The sequence below is a fragment of the Pocillopora damicornis genome, chromosome 3 (assembly GCF_964200805.1).
Source record: "Pocillopora damicornis chromosome 3, jaPocDami1.2, whole genome shotgun sequence".
Taxonomy (NCBI): Eukaryota; Metazoa; Cnidaria; class Anthozoa; order Scleractinia; family Pocilloporidae; genus Pocillopora; species Pocillopora damicornis.
In genome coordinates this window covers 16,058,559-16,081,755 of record NC_142672.1, presented here as the reverse complement: position 1 = coordinate 16,081,755, position 23,197 = coordinate 16,058,559, and the positions used below count along the sequence as shown (strand labels likewise).

At 38.5% G+C, this 23,197-nt stretch overlaps 3 protein-coding genes across 7 annotated transcripts in view; all 3 read right to left on the bottom strand.

The window, feature by feature from the left end:
- The window catches only part of LOC113682722 (uncharacterized), a 28,994-nt gene extending 8,695 nt beyond the window's left edge, over positions 1 to 20,299 (bottom strand). Inside the window, exons 1-27 of one of the 5 annotated variants that reach the window (XM_089201590.1) lie at positions 19,490 to 20,299; positions 18,626 to 18,690; positions 18,167 to 18,405; positions 17,593 to 17,644; positions 17,364 to 17,458; positions 16,455 to 16,604; positions 16,208 to 16,297; positions 15,574 to 15,666; positions 15,334 to 15,454; positions 14,578 to 14,850; positions 14,020 to 14,127; positions 13,526 to 13,716; positions 12,482 to 12,531; positions 12,001 to 12,112; positions 11,412 to 11,512; positions 10,442 to 10,574; positions 10,190 to 10,246; positions 9,908 to 9,974; positions 9,386 to 9,434; positions 9,223 to 9,286; positions 8,948 to 9,013; positions 8,277 to 8,462; positions 7,586 to 7,663; positions 7,082 to 7,192; positions 6,043 to 6,118; positions 824 to 896; positions 502 to 544 (exon numbers count right to left, since the gene is read on the bottom strand). In XM_089201590.1, coding sequence (XP_089057716.1) covers positions 502 to 544; positions 824 to 896; positions 6,043 to 6,118; positions 7,082 to 7,192; positions 7,586 to 7,663; positions 8,277 to 8,462; positions 8,948 to 9,013; positions 9,223 to 9,286; positions 9,386 to 9,434; positions 9,908 to 9,974; positions 10,190 to 10,246; positions 10,442 to 10,574; positions 11,412 to 11,512; positions 12,001 to 12,112; positions 12,482 to 12,531; positions 13,526 to 13,716; positions 14,020 to 14,127; positions 14,578 to 14,850; positions 15,334 to 15,454; positions 15,574 to 15,666; positions 16,208 to 16,297; positions 16,455 to 16,604; positions 17,364 to 17,458; positions 17,593 to 17,644; positions 18,167 to 18,405; positions 18,626 to 18,690; positions 19,490 to 19,932 — 3,186 coding nt within the window. In that variant the 5' untranslated portion in view covers positions 19,933 to 20,299. The remainder of the gene's footprint in view (positions 1 to 501; positions 545 to 823; positions 897 to 6,042; positions 6,119 to 7,081; positions 7,193 to 7,585; positions 7,664 to 8,276; positions 8,463 to 8,947; positions 9,014 to 9,222; positions 9,287 to 9,385; positions 9,435 to 9,907; positions 9,975 to 10,189; positions 10,247 to 10,441; positions 10,575 to 11,411; positions 11,513 to 12,000; positions 12,113 to 12,481; positions 12,532 to 13,525; positions 13,717 to 14,019; positions 14,128 to 14,577; positions 14,851 to 15,333; positions 15,455 to 15,573; positions 15,667 to 16,207; positions 16,298 to 16,454; positions 16,605 to 17,363; positions 17,459 to 17,592; positions 17,645 to 18,166; positions 18,406 to 18,625; positions 18,691 to 19,489) is intronic. The other 4 variants (XM_027199886.2, XM_027199887.2, XM_027199889.2 and 1 more) reach the window with 4 other exon arrangements.
- LOC113682724 (adenosine receptor A3-like) lies at positions 1,950 to 3,925 on the bottom strand. The gene has a single exon (XM_027199892.2). It carries the CDS (start codon positions 3,663 to 3,665, stop codon positions 2,676 to 2,678), a length of 990 nt encoding a protein of 329 aa, XP_027055693.2. The 5' UTR covers positions 3,666 to 3,925; the 3' UTR covers positions 1,950 to 2,675.
- Positions 20,300 to 21,111: 812 nt separating the features above from the next.
- Positions 21,112 to 23,197, bottom strand: part of LOC113682719 (CCR4-NOT transcription complex subunit 1) — a 36,635-nt gene continuing 34,549 nt past the window's right edge. The window contains exons 55-58 of the mRNA XM_027199882.2: positions 22,909 to 23,089; positions 22,438 to 22,570; positions 21,914 to 22,048; positions 21,112 to 21,320 (exon numbers count right to left, since the gene is read on the bottom strand). Of these exons, the coding sequence (XP_027055683.2) occupies positions 21,242 to 21,320; positions 21,914 to 22,048; positions 22,438 to 22,570; positions 22,909 to 23,089 (528 nt within the window). The 3' untranslated portion in view covers positions 21,112 to 21,241. The remainder of the gene's footprint in view (positions 21,321 to 21,913; positions 22,049 to 22,437; positions 22,571 to 22,908; positions 23,090 to 23,197) is intronic.

Here is a 23,197-nt window from a genome sequence, read left to right as displayed (position 1 = left end):
AGGCCTAAATTTTTTTTCCAAGCCTTATTTTCACTACTGCTCAATTAGTGTTCATTACTGCGAAGATCGCTTTCATATTCACTTCTTTATACGCATTTCGCACATATGATTTTCATATATTCACAGTTACAACACCGAGAGTTCGGAAGAAATTCGACACATAACCCTATTACATCACAACATAATCAATTTAAGAGAAAGATGACGATATTAAATGAATGACATATGCGTACTCGGACATAAAAAATTCGATTGCCCCCAGTAGGAGTGCAGCCTACGACCATCCGATTTGTACTTCGGACACTCCAATCTCGTTCTTATCGGAAATTCGTTAGCTCGACACGTATTGACAGCAATCGGACTTCTTTTTCTTCAAGTATGTCTTTGCCATTCACTGAATAAGATCATCCTTCACTTAGATCCCCCAAATAAAATTACTTTTAAGACGCAACAGTGTACAGTGCACGCAACAGTGTACGAAAACGTAAGATAAGCTCTGACCTGCAGTGCATGCTGTTGTACGGTAGCTGCTCTCGTTGAAAAACTGAAAGACAAACAAAATGGCTGCCTGACTGTTTGATCTGCTAGTTGTTCGGCTTGTGTGGTACTCACTGTACACACCAGAGCAGTTATTCAACTCAGCGTCGGTGAGAGAGATGGATACTCACCTCGCCACCTTACGGCTAGGTAAATGCTCTTTTTCTTTTTCAGAAATGCAAACATAAAACCACCCATCCACAAAAAAACAATTATTGCATGCGAGCATGCCTATGTTAAACAAAAAGTTGAAAAAATGCAAAGCATCAATACAAAGAATACTTACCTGAGAAAACCGTCGGACGGTGGAATATACGAAGAATCAGCATCCACACGAGATTGTTTCCTCAGCACAACCCCTGTTAGATAATGAAGATAGAACAATTAGGCACAACTCTTCAGACGACCACCGAAGATGTTTTTTTCCTGACGTCATTGCAAGACACCAAAAAAAATCCACAAACGTAGTGATTAACCCTTTAACTCCCAGTAGTGACTAACATCAAACTTCTCCTTAAAGTATTGCCACTGAATAACACATCACGGTCATGAGAATATAAGAAATCATCACTAGTTAAAAAAAGTAAACTCTTGATTTGTAGACAAATTCTCCTGCCAATACCATGGGAAATGTAGAGAACAGTAGGGAGAATATGAATGCTGATGTTGGATTATAAAGGACTAAAGGAAAGATAGGCTTTCGAGAGAGCAAGTGCAGTTGAGCTTTGATGGTGACTTCCGTTGCTTATTTCCTTTTTTGATCTTTGCGGCTTGAAAGAGGAGAACCAAGCCGATAAAAAATGTTAAATCTCTGCAAGGAAATGGGGTGATCTTAAGAACGATCACAATTTGGCCTCATTCAAAACCCTTTCATAATTGCAATGAATGCAAACTTTGTTATCCATGCCAAGCTAGAGCTGATCCTTCAGCAGTAGTACTGTGAGTATATTCAGTTCATAGATTAGTCGTAATTAAACAAGAATGTTTTATAAAACAGACACAAAATATCTAAACTTTTCGCACTGTTTGCCTAACATTTCTCAGAAACTTAACCCTAACGATTTGGTATTTAGTAACAAACATGTCAAAATAACCAACACTGATAAGCTGAGACAAGGCATTTCTCCTTAATTTTGGCAATTGTCGCTGGCAAAATTGCTTGAAATTGCAAATATTAAAAGAAGGCTGAACTTTTCCCGAGAGAATTACAATTTCATTATGGCAAATGTTTTGTTTTTAGCAGGACTGGTTTCCTACATCCTGAAATATTAAAATTAAAATCCAAAATTTACGAGGAAACACGCAATCACCCACACTAATGAAACAGTTTCCCCAGGAGATATTTTTCTTCCATTACGTATGTATAACAATGGACAGATACCGTGAGGAGAAAACGCTTTTTGGTCACAGTATAATAATAACAACAACTTTATTTAAGTAGGGTAACAGATAACAGTAATTCAACCAATGAACTAGAGGCCATCGATCCTGAAAGTACCATAATTACAATTAAAATGTATTCGAGGATTAAAAAACTGGTCGACAGGTCTATAAGAATATAGACAAAAAACTAGATAAAATGAAATATGCCGCTTGGGTCAGGCTAAATCGCATTCGGACTGAAATATTCTACTTCATCATAGCTTCCTAAGAGTTGGATCTGCTCTTACGAGCCAAACATCGACTAGGAAAAAAGGTTGGGGTAAGGGTTAGTACTTTTAGTCAGATTATATCTTCATCAAAATTATAGAAAAATAGAAATACTTTGCTACCAGGTGTTCGCTTCTATCGCGCTGTAGTTGCTAGTCAGTAGTTTGCTCTCACCCCTCACAAATCCGAAAGAAAATAAGGTCAATTAATTCACATACCACCAAAAGTCGTAAATTTACTGAAATATCGCAGTAAATCTCACTATTATGACCACAGTATACTTGTCGACATTTGATCAATCAAATTATAATTATAATGGAAGTGAATCATACTTCAATTGCCAAAACGGTTTTCCAAGTGTTTCGATTCTGAAAAACATCGACTTAAGCAACAGCTCCTTGTTCTCCTTGAAAGTTTCCCCGATTTTGAATAAACCGACTCTTTCACTCAACCATTTGCACTTCACGCTCAATTGCCGAATCGGGCGTTCATAAACCGGTTCGAAAGCGAGTCACGTCCTCACCGCGGAAATCAGAAAAAGTTCTACGTTCGCTTTGGGAGCGATTTCTGCGAAAACGCATGTTCCTCAAGATGTCTCTAACAGCATGTCGAAAGTGTCTCATCTTTAAACAGTAGATTACCGGATTCAAAGACGAATTAAGAAACACCAGAGTCCACGAACAAAGAAGAAAACCCTTTATCATAGTACTCTGCTCTAAAATTGCTGTTCCAATTAAACTGCCTCCTCTTGGCAAATAGCACACCATAAACACAACATAAACGTAGAATAAATTGACGGCTGATTTTGAAAGACTAGTTAAGTTTCTCATTTCACTGTTCGGTGCTGCTTGCTGCAACTGAAGGCCTCTAATCTGGTTTTTATGGCGTCGTAAAACCACAAAAATCTTGCAGTAGACCAAAGTAGTAAACATAAGGCAAATGGTTCCAACAAAGAATATAATAAGAGAACTTTCGCTCGGGAACCATGCTGGTGTCAAAGACAGCGAAGCACTGAAAACCCAAACGGTGATCACCACAGCAGCAACACGCCTGTGAGTTACGATTTCCCTGTATCTGAGGTGAAACTGAATCGCCATGAATCTGTCCACGCTTAAAAGAACAACACCAAAAAACGACGCCAATGCAAACAGAGACATGATCATGAAAAATATCTTGTAGGTAAAACAGCTGGGTTTGCTATAGTGTAGCCACTTCAGGAGAAGAGAAATGTAAAATGGATGGACCACTAAACCGACTCCAACATCAGAAACAGCAAGACTTAAGAGCAATATTTTCAACGTTTTTGGCAACGACCAGGTTTTTCGTATTGCGTGGATCGTGAGCAGGTTTAACGCTACCGCTGCATGACAAAGAAAAACATTAAGCACCAAATTAACCACGAAAGTCGAGCGAAGATCTGCAAATTCGGAAAGTGCTGGGACGTACTGTAGGACCGCTTCGCAAGACGAGATCTTCATGTTATCGCTGCCTGTTGCAACAATTCAGTTAACGTCTTGCCTTTCTAAACAAAAATTAGTTGAATGACCTCACCCAATAATCCAGTTTAAATTTGCATAGCTAAGGTGATGTCAAGACAACAAATCAGTCATATGGGTGAATTCTGACAAAACTTCCTCACACGACATGTATATATTGACAATGTTCGCGGAATTCAGTATTAACAATATTTGGTGTTCTTTCACGATTACCCGCCAACTAAAGCCTGTAAGATTACCATACCCTTAATTAAAATAAACCGCCCCATAAAATTCAGAATTTCTCATGATGGATAATAAACGATGTCATTGTAACTGTATTTCAATTTGTTTGAGCGAAATCTCCCCGCCCATGATCTTTAATATCAGTCAAAAGTAAATGGCAGCACTTATGGAAGACCTTAACAATATTGTGTATAAAACTGACCGTTTTGCATACGAAAAAAACAATTTATCTTCCAAATAATTAATACCGAATCAGCTAACCTTTCTTTTTAACGTGGGGACACCTGCTGCTAAACAAAGCCAAAACCGAGAGATTATTTACTCAAAATATATCTTTTTTTAGATTTTTCTCGATGTTAATTTTTTTGCCCCCACTCTCTTCGAGAAAAAAAAAACAAAACAATGAAGATTAAAAAGTAGCTTATGTAACAAATATTGCTCATCTATTCCATTTTCAGAAAAGCATCAATGCTGTGAAATCAAGACTGCTTCCTTTAGGTGATATCATCCAGTTAACAGTAAACGATTTGCATATTTTCGATATTTGACGAAGCAAACTAGGCTTAAAAGTTTCCTTTGACAACTTAAAATAATAGCTGATGCAACAAGACCGAAAATAAAAACAACTTTAAAATTTGAATTGAAAATTGCATCTCCTGGTTGATTAATTCAAACCACCGTAAAACCCATTTCTATACGTTAGTGCTCCGTGTTTCCTAGTTAATTTATCAAAATATCTGTAAAATAAACATCACTAGTCTGTTCTTTCCATTCGTCTGCAACTTAAATCAACATCGTCCAAATCACAAGTAATTTTCCCCTCTCGTTCACCTGCAACACTTTAATCCACACAAATACTAAAGCGTCAAATTAAGAAATTGATCGAACCTAAGACTCTTAAGAAAGACCAGCGTTGTTGAGCTTTCATAACGCTAACAAACCCCGCGAGTTCTAGACATGACGACTGAAATTCACCCACTGAAGTCAATGTTTATTTCTCTATACCAAAGCTTGTAGCAGAAGTCAAATGAATCAATATGCGCGGACAACAATCGAATGAAATCGACAAGTCAAGATTGAGGAATCTAAGATTAAAAAGGGTAAAGAGGCAACAACTAAGAGGAAATCTCTTATGAAGTACAGCGAGCAAATGAACCGAAAAAAAAAAGCCTTCGCAATCGAGGGCAGTGAAAATATCATTCACCGCTCCTTGAGACACGAGACAAATTCTAATGAAATGGGAGTTTGAGTCTTCTGTATACAAAACCAACCGGAAAGAAGAAGAGGCTGAATCTCATCCTTAGAGTGTTTTGCTCGAGAAGGTGTCTAGCGCTTTGTCTAAAAAGGCGTGAACGCATCTAAGAGAAAGTGTAAAGAGTGACATTTAATACTAGCCACACGTTTGAATGACGTGGGGCGATCGTCAGGATAAGAGTAATCCTAAAATGGACTGTTTCCTGTAGCAAAGGATAAGAGTAGTCCTAAAATGGACTGTTTCCTGTAGCAAAGGATAAGAGTAGTCCTAAAATGGACTGTTTCCTGTAGCAAAGGATAAGAGTAGTCCTAAAATGGACTGTTTCCTGTAGCAAAGGATAAGAGTAGTCCTAAAATGGACTGTTTCCTGTAGCAAAGGATAAGAGTAGTCCTAAAATGGACTGTTTCCTGTAGCAAAGAATAACGTTTCAAGTGCCATGGAGTCACAGTCACAGTCACAGTCACAGTCACAGTCACAGTCACTTGTCTCGTTTTCCTTATAACGTTTTCATATAAAAAAGCAAAAATTGAAATACAAAAAAAAGGGAAAAAGACAAATAGGAGTTAATTAGCATTTAAAACTTCCCCCAGGCTATATGCCCGCCAGCGACCAATTTTCCCAGAATTTCCACTGAAATAATTATTCTCTTAAACTTCTTGGGCGTATGAGATTTAAGAGATTTCAAGCGACTCCAAAAGATTTAAAAAGAAAAAAATATATACATAAATATATGTTAGTGCCGTATGCTCACGCTGTTTGCTAATGAATTCGAATTTGGCTCATAGCTTTTTCCTTTTTATATAACGTTACTGCAATTAGTTGCACATCGCTCTCTCGCGTTTCTATGCATATTGATAAAAAACAGTCAAATCGACTCACCTATAGGACTTTCTGGATACGAATGGGCATAAAGAAGGAGTATTTTGTTTAAAACAATTTCTTCCCCTCTGAGTTTCTGTCAGGAGAACAAAAATGAAAGTTTGATTGTTTTCAAAAAAGGGCTAATTACTATCACTGGTAAACACTCAGAGTAAACATGCTGAAGGAGGACACCCAGAACTGACCGAGGTTTCGAAACAAGCGGCAGATATGAACTAAGAATAATGAAACAATGTCAGTATCTGAACAAATGCGCAACAACAATCAACTGATAACAAGTTAGAGTTTAAGTGGGGTTAGACTGTTAAGGGAGGGGAAGGTGCGCAGTTGCTCAGAATCTGACGTTGATCCAAAATAGTGCAGTATAAAACAACTTCAGTTGACCCTCACAGATCCTCATTTTGCATGAGGCAGTATCTCTCTAACGCAACAAAACTATGCCATCACAAATGATCACACTCCACAAAGTGGAACCTATAAAATCACAAAACGCTTTCTGAAATAAAAGAGAACATTTTGTATTTGCAAGTAAAAGGTGGTTTATCGTCGGATGTTGCTACTATTCCACCCTTGGAGTTTCTACAGATCCACATATTTTCAAATAGGGAGGAAAGATCATTTCTATCTTAAAGAAAACAAGGAAAAAGTTTACAGGAGATGACTTCATATTCAAGACTTCTCAGAGTCCCGACACTAGCTCCTTTACCTAAAGAAATTTATTAAAATTTAACGCCTTTAACGACCTTGCCAATAGATCAGGCGAACTTTTCCCCGCTTTTTGTCGAGCGAACGCAAGAACGACCTAAACGCCTCGAGCGAGTTGTGCACGCGAGGAAAAGGGCGAAAGAAAAATCGCCTTTGCAAATGCATCAAGACGTTTCTCGTTAACAATATGGCAGCTCCTCCACGCGTGCGACTAACCCTTCATGCGCACTTCGCGCCTGTATTCCCTCGCCTGAATTGTGCGAATGTACAGTAATGCATGATAATGACGCCTGTTCTGCAGGCTCTCATTGACCAATTATCTCAATTTTATAACCTGGTCAAAGTTGTCCGGTTCATAAGGAAAACAAATGTGAGACATCATAATCGTTTCCATGGCGACAACTGACAGCTTATCAAAACATGGATCTGTGAATAGATCGTACACCTGCATGGAAAAGATTTAAAAGAGAAGAGAGAACATAAGATTCTAAACAGTGTATTTAATCATTTTGTTTTAGTTACATAAAATAACGAGCTCTTGACACTTAACCCTCACTTTCAGTCTTTTCCCTTCCTTTTAAGCCAATAAACCACGGTGAATGAAAGGGAACTCAAAATTCTCTAACTTGGCCAAATGGACACTTAATTTTTCCGAGGCCCACTGATTTTTCTCGGCGAATCAGATTAGAGTTCATTCAAAACCCACCCTACTTAACCAAAACTAGTGGTGCTTAAACTTGGTTTGTTCCTCGTAGTCTAACTGATAGGTCGCTAAAGCGAAAAGTTTTGACAATGGTGGGCAACTATGTGGGCTATATTTAGTAGACTGCAAACCCACCTGATGTAGCCACCTCTTCAGCCCTCGTTTAATTTCCTCCACAACTGTCAATGCAGCCCGACCACAGCTCTCTGGATCCTAGAGACCGAAAAAAGGTTGAACTTTTTAAGATCAGTCACTGCGTAAATCACTGTCTATAACAACATCCACATCAAATCCTTTCATTTCCAAAGCAGATCAAACACGGACACATAAATGTAAAAGGAAAGTCTGCACAATTGGCTGACTCATCACAGCCACAGGAGCTTATCCATCCGTAACATGGAGTAATCTGGAGCATTGGTACTCCTGTTAAATGGGATGCCAGTGCAGTACTACATAAGGGACCTTGCGCTATCGTGACGACAACGCCGAGGAAAACACTGACTAAAAATATGGAAATATATTTCTCTGAAATATTTTGCGTCATAAATGACAGCAGACCTTCACTTCAGAATAAGATGTGAAGGCGTCGTTGGTTTCCAAGAAGAAATGCACATAATTTGCTGTTGGAGTTTTCGCTCTCAGACCGAACAAAATTTTGGAAATTTTACTACAATTATAAGCAGATAACAACAATCAAAGCTTTCTTCCAGCTCATTAGTCTTTTGTTTTAGCGCGCTCTCGTTGTCATCGCCTTCCCAGTTTGCGCAAAGTCCTATTTGTGTGTCGTGACAGTTCTTTAGCCATAACACTGCCTTGTCTACAATACCTTCCAACTCGGCGGAGGCTGCTCCAAGAAATGCATCAGGCGACCAGCATGGAGAATGGAATACCTGAGGGCAATACAGCTGCCATAACACAACAGGGTGTGATCACGTGACAGGAAATTGTCCCATAGGATTTCTAATGGTTTCATGTCAAACCAGCGAACCACTTCTGTAGCCAGCGGAAGAACCTTAAAAATTATGACGACAACAACATTTTAGGCAAGGGAAAATAACCCGAGCATCAAATATCCTTTAAAGAAGGGCGTGACTGAGATAGCATGTTAGTCTTTTACAGTGATTTTAAGTTGAGTGTGGAAAGTGAGCTAAGATTGCATTTCTTTATTAGATTCAATATAATCAACGCCAATCAGATGCAAAACCAAAACCCTTCGCGACTTCATCCTTCGCTGTTTCCTGCACTTGGGGCCGTACTCATGTATCACTGACTCGGTCATATTTCCCCATTTGTGAACAGTGGTCACTTCTTTGGTTTGGGCTTAACGACGCTCCATCTAAAATCTCTTTGTATCACGGATGATACCTTTTTACAACCTTGACTAAGAGGAGCACTATGGAACTTGACTGTAAGAGGCGTCACTGGGTATCACTGGATTTAGGCGAAGTTTTTCTAACGGCTTTTTCTTGGTCAAAGTTAAGTTAGCTATGTCAGTACCTGTTGCCCCATTCGACGCAGTTCCCATCTGGTATCAGCTAAACATTCTACGGTCTGCAGAAATACCTAGTGAGTAAGAAACAAAACTGTATTAGCATTGAAAAATACTAAAATATTCCAATAGAGTAACCACTGTAATGCTGAGATTTTCGAGCGGTTTCGAACTTAATGCTCTGATCCGCGTGCTGTAAAAACTATTTGAAGAACAAGAAAAACGAAATTTTTATTCTAAGAAAAGTGCGGCAGAGTTTTCATAATTTTACAAGCACTCTTACTTGCGATAAGACAGAGGAAAGTGGCCCCAGTTGAAGAGCGTTCGTCCATTGAGGATCTTCGTCTCTGGAATGTCAAATTTAATTTGGAAAATCATCATTCGATCAGAATCAATATCCCACTGATGTTACAAAGTGTGCAGTTTACGAGACAATCGAGACTTACGAGACCAACGTTGATAAATTAAGAGACACCTTGTTGGATGAACCTTCCCCTATAATACAAAAGCCAGACATGTAAGGTCATGTATGGTGGAAACGATCCAAAAAAATAGGGCGAACAAAAATGGCGCAGACTATTCCAGGCTTTGGCTGGTTTTCGCTTTATCAATGTTCCTCCCTGACCCACCATCTGCAGCTGGCACAAGCTGACAGTCATAAGAGAAAACTCAAAGCAAAAGCTCGTTCTTCACATGTAGTGGCTCTCTTAAGCGTGTCTTTACAACTTACCAGAATTTTCTTTACGGATGGGGGGCACTTTCGAGTTTACTCATTATAGGTTCAAATTCTTAAGTAAAATGTTATCTTCGAAATGGCACTTCAGATGAAAGGATCAAAGACAGTGTCAACTCATTAATTCTAATCACTTCTAATCACTTCGGCAATAACCTTTACTACTTATGGTGTAAATTCTAATTTTAAAGATGTCTAATTCATTTAAAAATATTACTGAGCTAGCAACACAAACCGGATCGAGAGCTGCTCCATCCAAAAGGAGATTTTAAACAACGGAACATCATTTCGACAGAAAGATCCTATGAAAACGAAATTGATTTTATCAAAAAACCAATGTAACTAACATTATACCAAGTACGCTAAAAGTACTAATTAGCGAGTCTATGTTACGCAAACCGTTAATTTGTTGAATGGAACGGCGTTCTAGTCCAACGATCTGAAAGTTAACACGATAACGCTCTAAAACTCTAAATTCCTAACACATACTCAACATAAGATGTCTACTCTTTCATACCTCAGTGGAAGGCTGTTCTGCATCCAAAGCTTTCGTCTGATTGAGTAATGAATTACCCTGAAAAAGCAAACAAAAATAAAGATACCAACGCATTGCCTGACCAAGTAGCCCTGAAAAACTCATGACATTTTTCGCAACGCCTATCCCTGGCTGGAAAAAAATTATCGCCGTCCAGATCATTCTTTGAGTAATTTTGAAATGCATCGAAGAATGAAACAGTTTGTTTCCAATATCTATCTAAAAAACTCTTACCAGAGCAAACGTGCTCGTTCGTGGAAGTCTAAAAGGTCTCTTAGGTGAAATGTGAGGCGTTGCCACAGAGTACTGTCTGATGAGTTGTTTTGTGTGAGTATCAGCTTCGACAGCAACACAAGATGATGCTCTCCTATCGAGTTTAAAGATATTAAACACCTCAAACGCTGAAGTAGTCGAAAAAGCCTCTCAGAACAAAGTTAAATAAATATGAAGCTTTACGCACTCACAGTCAATACAATAATCGGTATCAAGCGCGCGAAATCGCGATTGACCGAGAGGATTTGTTGAGGGAATCGCGTGAGATCCTGGACCAATCGCTAAGCGAGCCCTATCCAGCAGAGCAGGCGTAATTTTGGCGAGCGAGTGCTCGTTAATTTATTGACGAAAATCATAGCTGCCATCTTTGATTTTTATGGCAACGGAGATTGAGGAGAGATAGAAATTTGTGCCGGGGGGGGGGGGGGTGGTGGTGGTGTAGCAGCGACGGTCAAAAGGAAGGAGAGGGACGAGGGTGGGGCTATAAAAATTACTCTTCTAGCCCTTACCTCGCCCTCTACCCCCACTGTCCACTCTGACTCCGAATCAAACACGGCCGTTCTGATAAAAGATCGTGAGCTTTTAAACGTGAACAAGCCCTAATAAGACGCCAGCCCTGCAGGCCAAGCGAGCCCACGCTCCTTCCTCTGAAAAGGCCCGAAGAGTTTCTGTTCGGGAGGATCGAAGAGTAAATTGAAAATTTCTCTGAAAATAAATATTCACATCTTTCTCCCACAATACATGGCTTAAAAAGACTAAGCAGTTAATCAAAACAAATTGTGATATATCGGAGTCCAATGGGAAAAAACATTTGCATGTGCTCACGTTCTGTAACCTAAATATATTGCCAATCATATCATTTAGAACTAAACTCCTAAAAAATTAAAATATTCTTATAAAACAAACAAGGGTTCAGATTTAAGAAACACACTTTGCTTTCGCTTTTGTGGGGAATTTGCTTTTCCTGGTGTCCGTGCCCTGAACTGATTCTGTTCTTTCTTGCATTTTTTCCAAGGAGCCGCTCTCTCCTTCCTACAAAGAGAGAATGTTCATTTTCAGTTTGTCAATCGTTCAAAAATTGATACTTTCAAATTTAAAAAGGTTAATTCTTTAACTCTTAGAAGTAACTGATGTTTAATTCTCCTAACAAAAGACACAAATTTACGGAAAAACTGGTTCTGCTGATAGAAAAACTTGTCTGCTAAATGAAGAGTTTTATTTTTTCCAGTATTGATTTTTCTTTTTTTTTTGGGGGGGGGGGGGGGAAAGGTGGGAGATGAGCTACAGATGCTACAGGGGAGTTACCGATCAGTTCCAGACATTTGAAGGGTTATGAGATAGAGGAGAATAAATCAAAGCACGACTTAGATTGAGTATGGTGAATGAAGAGTATGTGAAGTAACCACTTGAAAGAACTACAGGCGCAAATGATCTCTATGGGAAAAAATATCAGTTAAATGCTAATCTGAACAATTTTTATCCAACTTTCACGGCCACTGAACAGAAATCTTGTCCCGTACCTTAATGGTTGTTGTGGTGTACAGCATTCCAGATGACGCGGAGTTTATCATACCGATACTATTGCTCTTCACACATAAAGGATGTGATTTAGGCGACACGTCTGACTTTGATCTGAAACAAATTCACGGCAAGAAAATTACGAACGACAACTAACCCCACATAGCTTGTAACTTTTGCTGCTAGTTTTGAATCTAAGTAATGGAGCCTATAGAGGATATAATAGGAGACTACGACTGAAAAAGTAACAGTAATACACTCCATGCATCACACACCAATCACACAACTGGACGAGAGCGCCCGAGAAACAAACTGAGGGCAGGAAAGATGGCGGTTAAGGCTTAAAGGAGCAACGTTATTTCCAAGCATCGAAAAAAAAAAAAAGATTAAAACGAGAGATAAAAGGAATATTCTACAAGGATAGTTGAGGATGGGAGACGGATCAACGACACGAAATTTGAAAGTGAAGCTGTGTCCACTTACCTGTCTCTGACAAACAAAGAATGATTAGGCGAAGCTTTGTTTGACAAACTAGACACAAAGAAAGGTGCAAGTAGTATTAAAGTGCAAATTACATGTACCTGTAGATAGTTAAAAGTGCATCATCAAGAGTACATTATCATCTTTGTTAGGGTGCAGTGGTTAAAATAATAATAAAAAAATGTCTGCTACATGTAATGCGCCGATCAATTTGAAGCTTCAACATCCCCACCGGCAATCTTAAGGCATTGACTGTCGTCCATGCTCGGGGGGTGGGGAATTTGAACCTTGTGTGGGTGGGGTGGGGCAAGTCTTTCAAGTATAATACACGTGTTTTAATGGACAATTTTTAAGGTGAGGAGTCTGCTGTCGTGAGCAAATGGCTTAGAGAGACAATTTCCACATCGTAGATTGATGCTTATGAGCAACAAACCCAACAGCAACAGCAACAATACATAACTTTGCTAAATTCTACAACATTCGTTAATCACAAAAAGAATTGTTCTGTATCGAGTGGGGCATTTGAACGCAATCTTGGCCCGGAGGCGGGACTTTGAATCCTCGAACTGATCGACGCACAAGCTGTCTGAAGGATGTTTAAATTCTTAGTGGTTGATCAATCAATCTGTTTCACATCGTGTGGCCAAACTGAAAGGATACTTAAACAATTAATTTTAAGATTTTCCTTCTCATGTAGCATAAACCATTTCTAATCTCTTTAAACTCAAATCCTTAGGCCATTTAAACAGGACCTTGTGGGTTGTAGTTTCCTTAAATGTACTGTTGTTGGTTTTTAACCCTGTCACTCCCACGATCTCATCACTAATTCTCCTTACTGTCTGCCATACATTTCTTATTGTTAGTATGGAGATTATGCTATTAGATCAACTAATAATCTCCCAATCGATATTGTTCCTTATTCTCATCACATGTCGGTTTGATGTTTATTGAAATTGTAAGTAGAAATTCTGTCTCGGTCACCTATAGTAGTCAAAAGGTTTAATACAAAGGTGTTCACAACCATCAAGTACACCTGATGTTGTAACTGTACCTGTTGATAAGAGTTTCATCCACTGAAGATGATGATGCAGAGGCTTTAGATACAGGGAGGACATATGTAGGAAACACATAATGGATGTGGTTTGTTATTAAGAACTTTAAAATGAGCTCATAAGCCAACAGTCTTCCTTCTCTCCATTCCCAGCTCTCAGACATTAAGAAATCAGGCGATGCACCATCTGTCAAAAAAAAAATGCATTTTTTTTTAACCAATAGTCATTGAAGTGGCTTGGTATGTACATGTATTATGATGAAGGGTTGAGTAAAGATAAATTTGCACATTAAACTTTTCAACATGAGAGAAATGCAATAATGAGCCTGTAGTGCATGGTGATTGAAACAGTAGCAACTGGACCTAGGAGACACCACAACTGTAACAGTGTTAAGTTTTTTCTTTGTACCCTGCTCAAGACTATTATTTCCTAAGTCTACATGAATTGTACAATGAGATACATTTTAGTAAACATTACCAAATTTTCTACCTGCCAACAGTTTTGCAACTTGCCGAATACTTGTCCTTGTGGATTTGTTAGGTGGCACTGGTGACATCCCAGTCTGAGCAGAAGATGAGCCACACTGGGCTTCAGGTCCTGAATTAAAACCCAAACAAGAAAGAGATTACACCATGAAGCTTTAGAGATGTATCATCCTCTTCAATTAAGTTATTATCTCTTCTAGCTCCTATACTTATACAATTTTGTGTAGTGTATACATGACTTGTACTGTATAATGGTACTTGAACTAAGTGGAGCACAAATTGGTCTGAAATCATATGTAAGATTTGAAATCACAAGTGTGATTTCAGATCAACATTGCACAAAACAAAGTTCCATTACCACCATTACATTCATATGAAAATGCAAATTTAAAAAGGGAAAGAAAAAGTTTTGAGTTAAAATATTGCATAATCCACCACACATTGGTGAAATTAAGTGTGGTGCAGATTAAGAGATACCTTAATTAGTCAACATGATCACAGGTTTTAAGACTAATAATAATTTCCAATGAAGACCTTGGCAGGAAAATTGCATAAAACTCACCAACATTACTTAGAAAGTCAGCTGAGGCATAGCATAAATCAGGGCTTGACATTGGACTAGGGGTGCGTATAAATGGAACTTGACTTTCAGATCCACAAGCACCAGCATCATCTTCAGGGTTAAGAGTAGTGTTTGATGTGAATGGCTCAAACTGATCAGGGGCATGGCTTGACTTTAGGTTTGCCATTAACAAGTCATTCTCAACCTTCCAGTCAGCCGCTAGTCCTTGAAGGACAAGCTTTAAGAACACAGGATTACTGCTGTCTTTAGCAACTGAAAACAAGTAAGGAAAAGCAATCATATTTTGTCGCAACATGGATTACATTACTTTACACTTTTGGTTGTGGTGTTTTTTGTTTGATTTGAAATAGTTCTGTTGTATTTACTGTTGCATTTCAGGAAACCCTTAAACTCCCAAGATCTAATAGTTAATTCTCCCCTCTAGTTGGTACACATTTAGTCCCAAAAACTTCAATGGTGTCAAGTCAAGATAACAACTTCTACCTGATAAGTTTGTAATTTCTCATCACCTGTTAGCTGTATAATATATGGCTAATATAAGAAGAATTCACCCACTAATACATGTTAATCACTTTTGGGAGGCAGAGGGTTACTGAATCATTAACTAGGCCATTTCTAATTTGCAACTGCTTCACCTCCAAAATGAGGCAAATTGCAAAACTTTTCTCCTTAAAATGAGTGTTACTTGAGCAACCTTTACAGTCATGATCCATTTTAAGAGGTTTATAATCTTACCGAGATATTTAAAGGCAACACTTGTTGCCTGCCTCACAGTGGAAGCTGGATGCATCAGGTAAAGATTTAGTGTTGAGAAATATAGAGGCCATTTGGGCAACAGATAACCTGGAGGGATATGCTGTGGATGAGAAGAATTGAAAATGTTAACTTCAACCTGATACCACATGGCAATAAAGTAGTTTAAGGAAAGCATGGCAGAGGTGAGTTGAATTTTATCCTTTAACATCCAACACTTACCTTGATCAAGAAGATACAAACTCCTAATAAGCCTTCAGCTTCATGGGCATTGAGGAACCTAAAGTGCTGTCTTAACACTGCATGGTGGGGTAACTGGATTAAAACAAAATAATTCCACTCCTTGGTAAAACCAAACAATTACTTTAAATACTCTTGATGAAACTTGTCAATACCAGCATCCAGCAACACAAGTAGAAGACAAGCAAGGGAGGCAAGTTTATAGGGAGGTTTCTATAAAAATATACCAAAAGGTCACATCCCCAAGAAAACCGCAATGGCTGTAACATTGTTGATCAAGGGAGAGGTCATGACTTTTTGAGTAAACATACATTCCACACCCCAAATAAGAGGAGGAAAGACAACGTAAAAATCTGCCGAAAGCAAAAGTAACCAAGAGAGCATTTGCTCAATTTTCCTAAAGAAGACTTTGTTGAGTTATTGTTGAGGTGATAAAAGCAAGTTAAACATTTGTACTAGTGGATCACTTGACAATGTGATAATTTGCTTTGGGGAGTTAGTTGTATCAGGGTATGTAATGGTACAGCACATGTTAGTTGGTTCTCTAGGTTTCTAAAACCTTTTTAATTCACTGTTTCACTATGGATAATAAATCATATTTGCATGCGGCATGTACCTCAGTTATGCTCTCACTGATATCCTTGTTGCCTTCCTGTGTTCCATGGCACAATCTGTTGATTACTTCTTGGAATGATGATAATGCAACCTACATGTAAAATGAACGCAATATTTGGTACTTTGTTTGCAGATTTTATTCCTCTAAGCATCTTATAATTAACATTTATTGTTTCAATTTGGGAAATTTTATACTGCAAGGCAATCTAAGTACAGGTGTATGTGTGCTGTAAGAAAGTGGCCCTCACCTCAAACTCACACCTTGACAATATTGCAGATATTGCTTTAGTTGTGTGTTCCCTGATGCTAAGTTGTGGATGAACAAGCAGAGAGAACAGAACAGAGTGGACAGAGGACATAATAAATTCCGGCAGTGATGTCAAAATTGTCAACCCAAACTGAAACAAAAGATAGACATACAATATAACAGTACCACAAACTCACTGACCAGTACATTTACATTATTTTCAAGATACATGTTGGGTATGTTTCAGTTATTGGAGATAGGTTCAATGTACACTTTAAGTTCTATTCTGGGCCCAGTTTTTCAAAAGATAGAGAATGTTACCCTGCAGATACATCGTTATTCAGAAACTATCCATGTAAGTGTTAACAAAATATACGGCACTATCCACCGGATAGAGCTTTATCCAGTGGACAGAATTATCCATCCTTAAAACAAATGAGGCCTTCACTGCAGAATTAAGGCTTACATGGTTATTCATACTCAAATAATTTAAAAGGCTTTTTTGTGTCTTATTTTGCAAAAGGAATTACCTTGATAAAAACAATTCATAAAAAAATGCATGATTTGCAGTTAACGCAAAACACAACAAAATTATTTTTACATTTAACTTGATCAGGTACAACTTGCATGGTGGGTGTTAAAGTAATTCAATGGAAAGCAAGTGACAAGGTTTAATAAATTGTTTAAGTTTCCACATTTGTTATCATATGTAAAACAAGGGTCTTGATGGAAAGGAAGCTTATTCTTTGCCCCAGGACATAACAGTTAATACTTAGAGATGGACCAAAATATAACATGGCATTATTTTAACAAGCATTTTCTTTAGACATGGATGAGGCTTCCTACATGTAGTTACTGTAGGCAATCTGGAAACAATTTGGTGACTTGCGGGTTATGTACAACCACTGACCTTCAGCATGTATCGAGGTCCTTCTGAATGCATAGACTCCTTCCCAGGTGATACAACTCCACTCCAGAGAAACTGGCACACCAAAGCAGTCATGCCTGGAAATTGACCAAGAAGCAAATATAAAACAGAGAAACACAATTACTAACCAAAAAAAAATATTATGGTCTCAAAAATAATGTAATCAGTGTATATGATGTGTAAAAAAAAAGCAATAATCTTCAAAACTCACACATCACTGCTCCCTCTTTGGCCTGCCAGGATGTTTCCTTTCCCAGACAAATCTACGATGGGAAAACAGGCAAATGTAATGAGAACACTACATGTATATTGGATTCAACACAAACCATTGTCAATGATCATGGACCTCTTGGTTGCAAACATGATAGCCAATGATAAAAATGACAGTTGGAATAAGCAAACTATCATCATCTATCAGGCCTATTTCATCAGGGCTTTAAATATTATCTATAAAAAAATATTCTCCAGCCTGGTTGAAACATTCACTCTATAGAACTCAACATCTGTTCTCCTTGCTTTCTACAGAATATTTGCTATGATTTTAGCTTTCAGGATTTGGTGTTAACTCAAGCAGTACTTTCCTTTTAGATGAAATGTTTCTTTTTCTTCTCATAACACATCATGAACATAATGGTAGAGTGAACAGAGTGGTCACTCTTTGGTGTGAAAGGTTTCAAAGTTTTACATGTATCCATGCCCCTCCTCCTTCCCCTCCCCCCCCTCTCTAAATTGATCTGCATATATCATGTGGCAAGAAGAAAAATTTTCATTTCACTCCTAGCTACCTTTACTAAACTTTGATAGAATTCTTCCACTTGTAGCATTGTAAAAAGTTCCAAAAGTTTTGACAACTTAGCCACGCAAGTGTTCCTGATTGCTGACCAGATATCAGTGATTCCAGCCAACACAACATCCTTGACTAAAGGAAACACTTTGCTATCCACTCCATTATCTGAGCTAGCAAGCTTTAGCCAGTCCATGATATGCACAAATGTCTGATTCCTAACCACCGGCATATTATGAGCTGAAAAGGACAGAAATTAGTACAAGTACACGTATCCCACCTTTTTTTAACTTTAAAAATCTCACATTTAGGAATACACTGATATCTACAAGAATAGATGGCCTCACAGACTATCTGAAGAGTTAATCATTACATCTTGTCTGGTTGTACAATGTATATTGGGATCATTAGCCATTAAACAGTTGCAACTTCTGAAGAAAATATCTGAATTCTGGCTAACCTTTAGCAACTGCATATTTAAAACTACTCAAAAGATTTTCCGTAAGGTTAACTTGGGCAAGATACCTGTAAAAGAAAACATGCTTCAGTCACAACAGTCAACAAACTACCAAACAGCTCAGCTCTAATTGACCAGCTGGCTTTAACTCTGTCCCACTTTCACAACTTTCATAACTCCATTGAGCAAACAAGCAAGGAACCATGATCCCAAATATAAAATATTGTTAAGATTTCAACACATGCCTTTCCCACCAAAAAAAAAGAAGGCTTTTCTGATGACAAAGAGGATAGACAGTCCAATGGAAATTTTTTGACCCCTTGGGAAATTGCCAATTCAAATTTTATCAAAACAATCTTTCTCTTTAATAAGATTTGCATCAATTTTTGTTAAAAAATGTAGGGCTGTTAAGTGCACTTTTCAAGAAGACAGGAATCGATCTTGACAACGTAATCTCCGATGAATCAATATTTGAACAAACTTCTCAGTTTACCATCCAGGTGGATGCGTAAAAAACCACACAATTTGCCCGAAATTAACGTAAAAATAGCGAGAAAATTTAACACATTCGGAATTATTCAAATTAAGTGCTAGGGGTTTCGCACTGGCGAAAGAAGTGCGATTTTGTGATTCGATCAAGGGAAAGCTTATGTAAAGCGTAAATTGTCTGTCGCAGACTGAGCTGACATGTTCTAGCTACTCAAAAAGGTGATACGATTCTTAATTTGGCAATCACAACTGGATTTGATAACTAACCTATTTCACCTTAAATTATTACATCTAGAAACCTGAGGTTCGTCGGTGTGCTAATAGATTTGATACTACTTCTCGATTTCCCACAGCGACAAATTAAAATCATGAACATACCACTTCAGAAATTCGTCTAGTAACTCATTCAGCTTCGCTTTAAACTTGGATTCATCCTGAATTCGAACAGACCCAGACGATCCCCTACGAACTAAATGCTCATCTGCTTCTGTATGTAGATCGTCTAAGTTCGCTGTAAACTCCGACCAACCAAATCGTCGTTCGAAAAGATAGAAAGTAAACGAATCAAGATCATCTTGAGAAGGTATACAGGTTTCAGGTGTTTTGGCCGGGAAAGGATTCACTATGTTATCTAAACCTGAGCGAAGCCATTCTTTCTCGCAATGATCCTCATCCAAAGACGTTTTATCGCCAGTGGGAAGAAGCGTCTCCCTTAACTGTCCTAAAGCAACGATCTCATCCTCAGCGCAAGAAGCATTTTGCAGAGCGGAGAGTCTGCGGCCAAAACACCACTCCGGCGAAGAACTTTCGTCGTCAACCATTACTAAATCTTTAGCCAGATTGAAGGCTTGGTTCTCATTATTGATCACCAAGAGAGGTCTGCTGTAACCAGGTGTCCTGATGTATGTGTCACAATTACCTCAACATAAAAGCTAACAATCAATTTAGTCAAAACATCAAAATACCGCCATTTTTCGTATCCACCGAAAATTTATTCTACCACGTGATCTTATTCATGGCGCCGAATTTTGACGACTATGATTCGGTAACCTCTCGACAATCCTCGTCAAATTCTCGACTTCCTTGAAGGGGCCGTGAGGCCAGCTTAACGGCAGCGAAGATCAAGGTTAGAGATGCACAATTTAAGATATGTTTTAATTTGAAATAGAATCTCTGGAGAATTCTAAAACCAAATTAACATAGCTTGTGCTCACAATTCTTTTTAATGAATTACATTTTAACAATCACGAGCGCGCGTAGGATGAGATGATAGATAGCCAACGAGGCCTGTAAGGGCCTATTTACACGGTACGACTTTGTCGCATGCGACAAGCTTACGACAGGCTTACGACACGAATTGTTTCGTGTAAATCAAACCTACAACTCGCTTATGACTCTTAAGTCATGTCGTAGGCCTGTCGTAAGCTTGTCGCATGCGACAAAGTCGTGCCGTGTAAATAGGCCTTAAGGTCGATTTGGTTATAATCATATTCAACAAGCTCGAGTGTCTAATTATTTTATTAAAAGCGCCCTATACAGGCAGGAAAAAACACTGCGTTCAAATGCCCAACTCAAGCACAATTTTTTATTGTACGATTCTTTGCGTGACTTATACTAGTTTTTGGTGTCCCCGATGGGTTTTTCGCTTGAATGAGTCGTTCTACACATTCTGCGATATGAACATTTTTTTCTTAATCATTTGCTCACGGAAACGGACTCTTTTCCATCAAAAATCCTCTATATTAAATACTTCAGTGGTTCAAATTCTTAACCCCCGGAACACGGACAGCAGTCAAAATGCCCGTGAGTTATCCGGGAATGAGGGCTGAGGGAAAGGGTGGGGGGAAATTGATGCTTCATGACTCTTATATTTCCTTTTGATTGACGTTTTCCCAATAAAACCCAAAATGAAAACAGGAGTAAATTTAAGAAAATAAAACCATCGCAGTCAAATACCCAGTCCTAAAAATGTAAAACAAGAACAAGGAAGACACAAAACATACTCTCCAAAGCGTTGTTTTATTCAGCATTCTACGATACAAAAATTACAAATTGTCAAAAACTTCAATGTCATAAGGACTGGATCTCTTGAAACCTGTTGTACAAATTTACAGCTTGTTTCTTGTGTGTTCACTCTCGGTTTTCAGCAGTATCTCTGGGCGGTGCCTGTTTCTGCTGCATGCAGCTACGTGCAACGGATTCGAACAACCTGCAGGAAAATGTACCAGGTTATTTGAAAACCACTTACCCTTTCCAACTTAATATCAGTATGCATATTCTCCATACCGTTCTCAATACATTTCCTGAGGTGCTAACAAGGAACATTTATTTAACAATTAAGAACTTTTTTAGTTGGTGATCATTTCCTTTCTCCTCAGTACCAGGGGTGGTAGTGTGAGGAGAAATTAGATGCTAGCCTGTCTTAGGGGTTGAAGGGTTGAGCAACGTAGCGGTCTCAACGATGGTCAGAACCAGTCCAATGATCAAAAATCAGAAATGAATTTTTCACAATAATCTAATAGATCTCTCAACCGTCTCTGACACAGTTCTCCTCCCTTCATCACAAAATTTTAGCATAGGACACGAGAAGTTTCTATTCATCGAGAAAGAACTGGAAAAACGATGCAATTTTCAAGCGCCCCTCCTCTTTTTACTCAGATGGGTGATGTAACATTTGTATACACTTTACAATTACACTAAGCATCTGAACGGAAGGATGCATCGCGTATCTTCTCAACTTATCGATAAAATGCATTTAATGAAGGAGCACCGCTGTTAATCGTAGAAGAAATTCAATCTTACTTTTCGATTTCCGGAGCGCAGTGAACAAATTCGTGCGTCCAGAATTTGTACTGGTGATTCTTAATAAGTTCAATGAAGGTGATCAGTAGTCCCCAAGGATGAGGTCGGTTCACAATCAACCGCTCTAGCAATACCCTACAAAAAAGAAAAAAAGAAAAAAATATATATATACACATATTACATGGGTAAAATGTTTGCTACCAGTCATCAAAGTATTAAAAGATAATTCAGGATATCCAAGGTTACAAGAGATCAAGTAAATAAAAAAGTTTATCTCAGCACTTCTTTCAAATAAATCAGCAATGGAGACAGGATCGTTTACCGATGGAGGTAGGAGTTAGGGATGAAATCTGCACAGAAACTCGTCTTGTTTTAAATTCATTTGCCATCTTGTCTGTTTTACAAGCCAATCAAATGTCGGGCAAAGGCAGCGCCTCTTAATTTTGGGGCATTGGCCAAAAGAATGAGTTATTCTGAACAAAATGGTATCAGCAAAGGATAGTCTTGGAAGAATGTGTACGCACCTTGTAATCTGTTCTTGTATAGCTTCTGTGTTTGCTTCAGCAAAGAGATACAGCAGAACACAACTGAAGTAATGTGTGTGGCTGTTTGGATAACGCAGCTGATTTGCAATCGCATTTAAGAATAGGTATCGACCTGGAGAGGCAAAAGTAACTTTGTCATCCATCAGACTACCTATTGCTACAGCACAACAATGCCGAAAAAAGAGGACCACAGTTACCGAAGGAGAAATAGAAGGATATATCACAGCGAAAAATATGAAATAAAAGTAAACACAAATGCAAGTGATGAAGTCGTGATTGGTTTCAATTCTGTATCTGATTGGCTGAGGATATGACAGTGACGCAGTTTCTAGACCAATCCCCGGGCGTTATACAGCAAATCAATTCAATCCCAATTAAAAAGTTCCTCTGTGAGAAAAATAACCTCCCGCTTTCCACTCAATGCCGTTCGTTTACAGATTAAGTCTGTACCTTCGGTATCCAAATCCACAGCCAGATTTTGGAAGATGTCCATGTGCGACGAATGAGTGATGGTTGACATGGAGGGGGTACCGCTCTTACTGTGAATGTAAGTAATAGCTTGCGTTCCGACGTAAAGGACCAAGGCATTCATCAAAGGTACGTTGTAACGCGTTCCAGCTTCATTGGATACCTAATTAGACAAGATATAATTAAAACAATTACACTCACAAAAAAGCCATATGAGATACTTTGCGCTTTCTTAGCTCCCTTAAATGCGGATTAAAAAAATGCTCCTGTT

Excerpts from the sequence above, each read along its gene's own strand:
- LOC113682724 (XM_027199892.2), bottom strand. The coding sequence starts at position 3,665 with ATGAAGATCTCGTCTTGCGAAGCGGTCCTACAGTACGTCCCAGCACTT.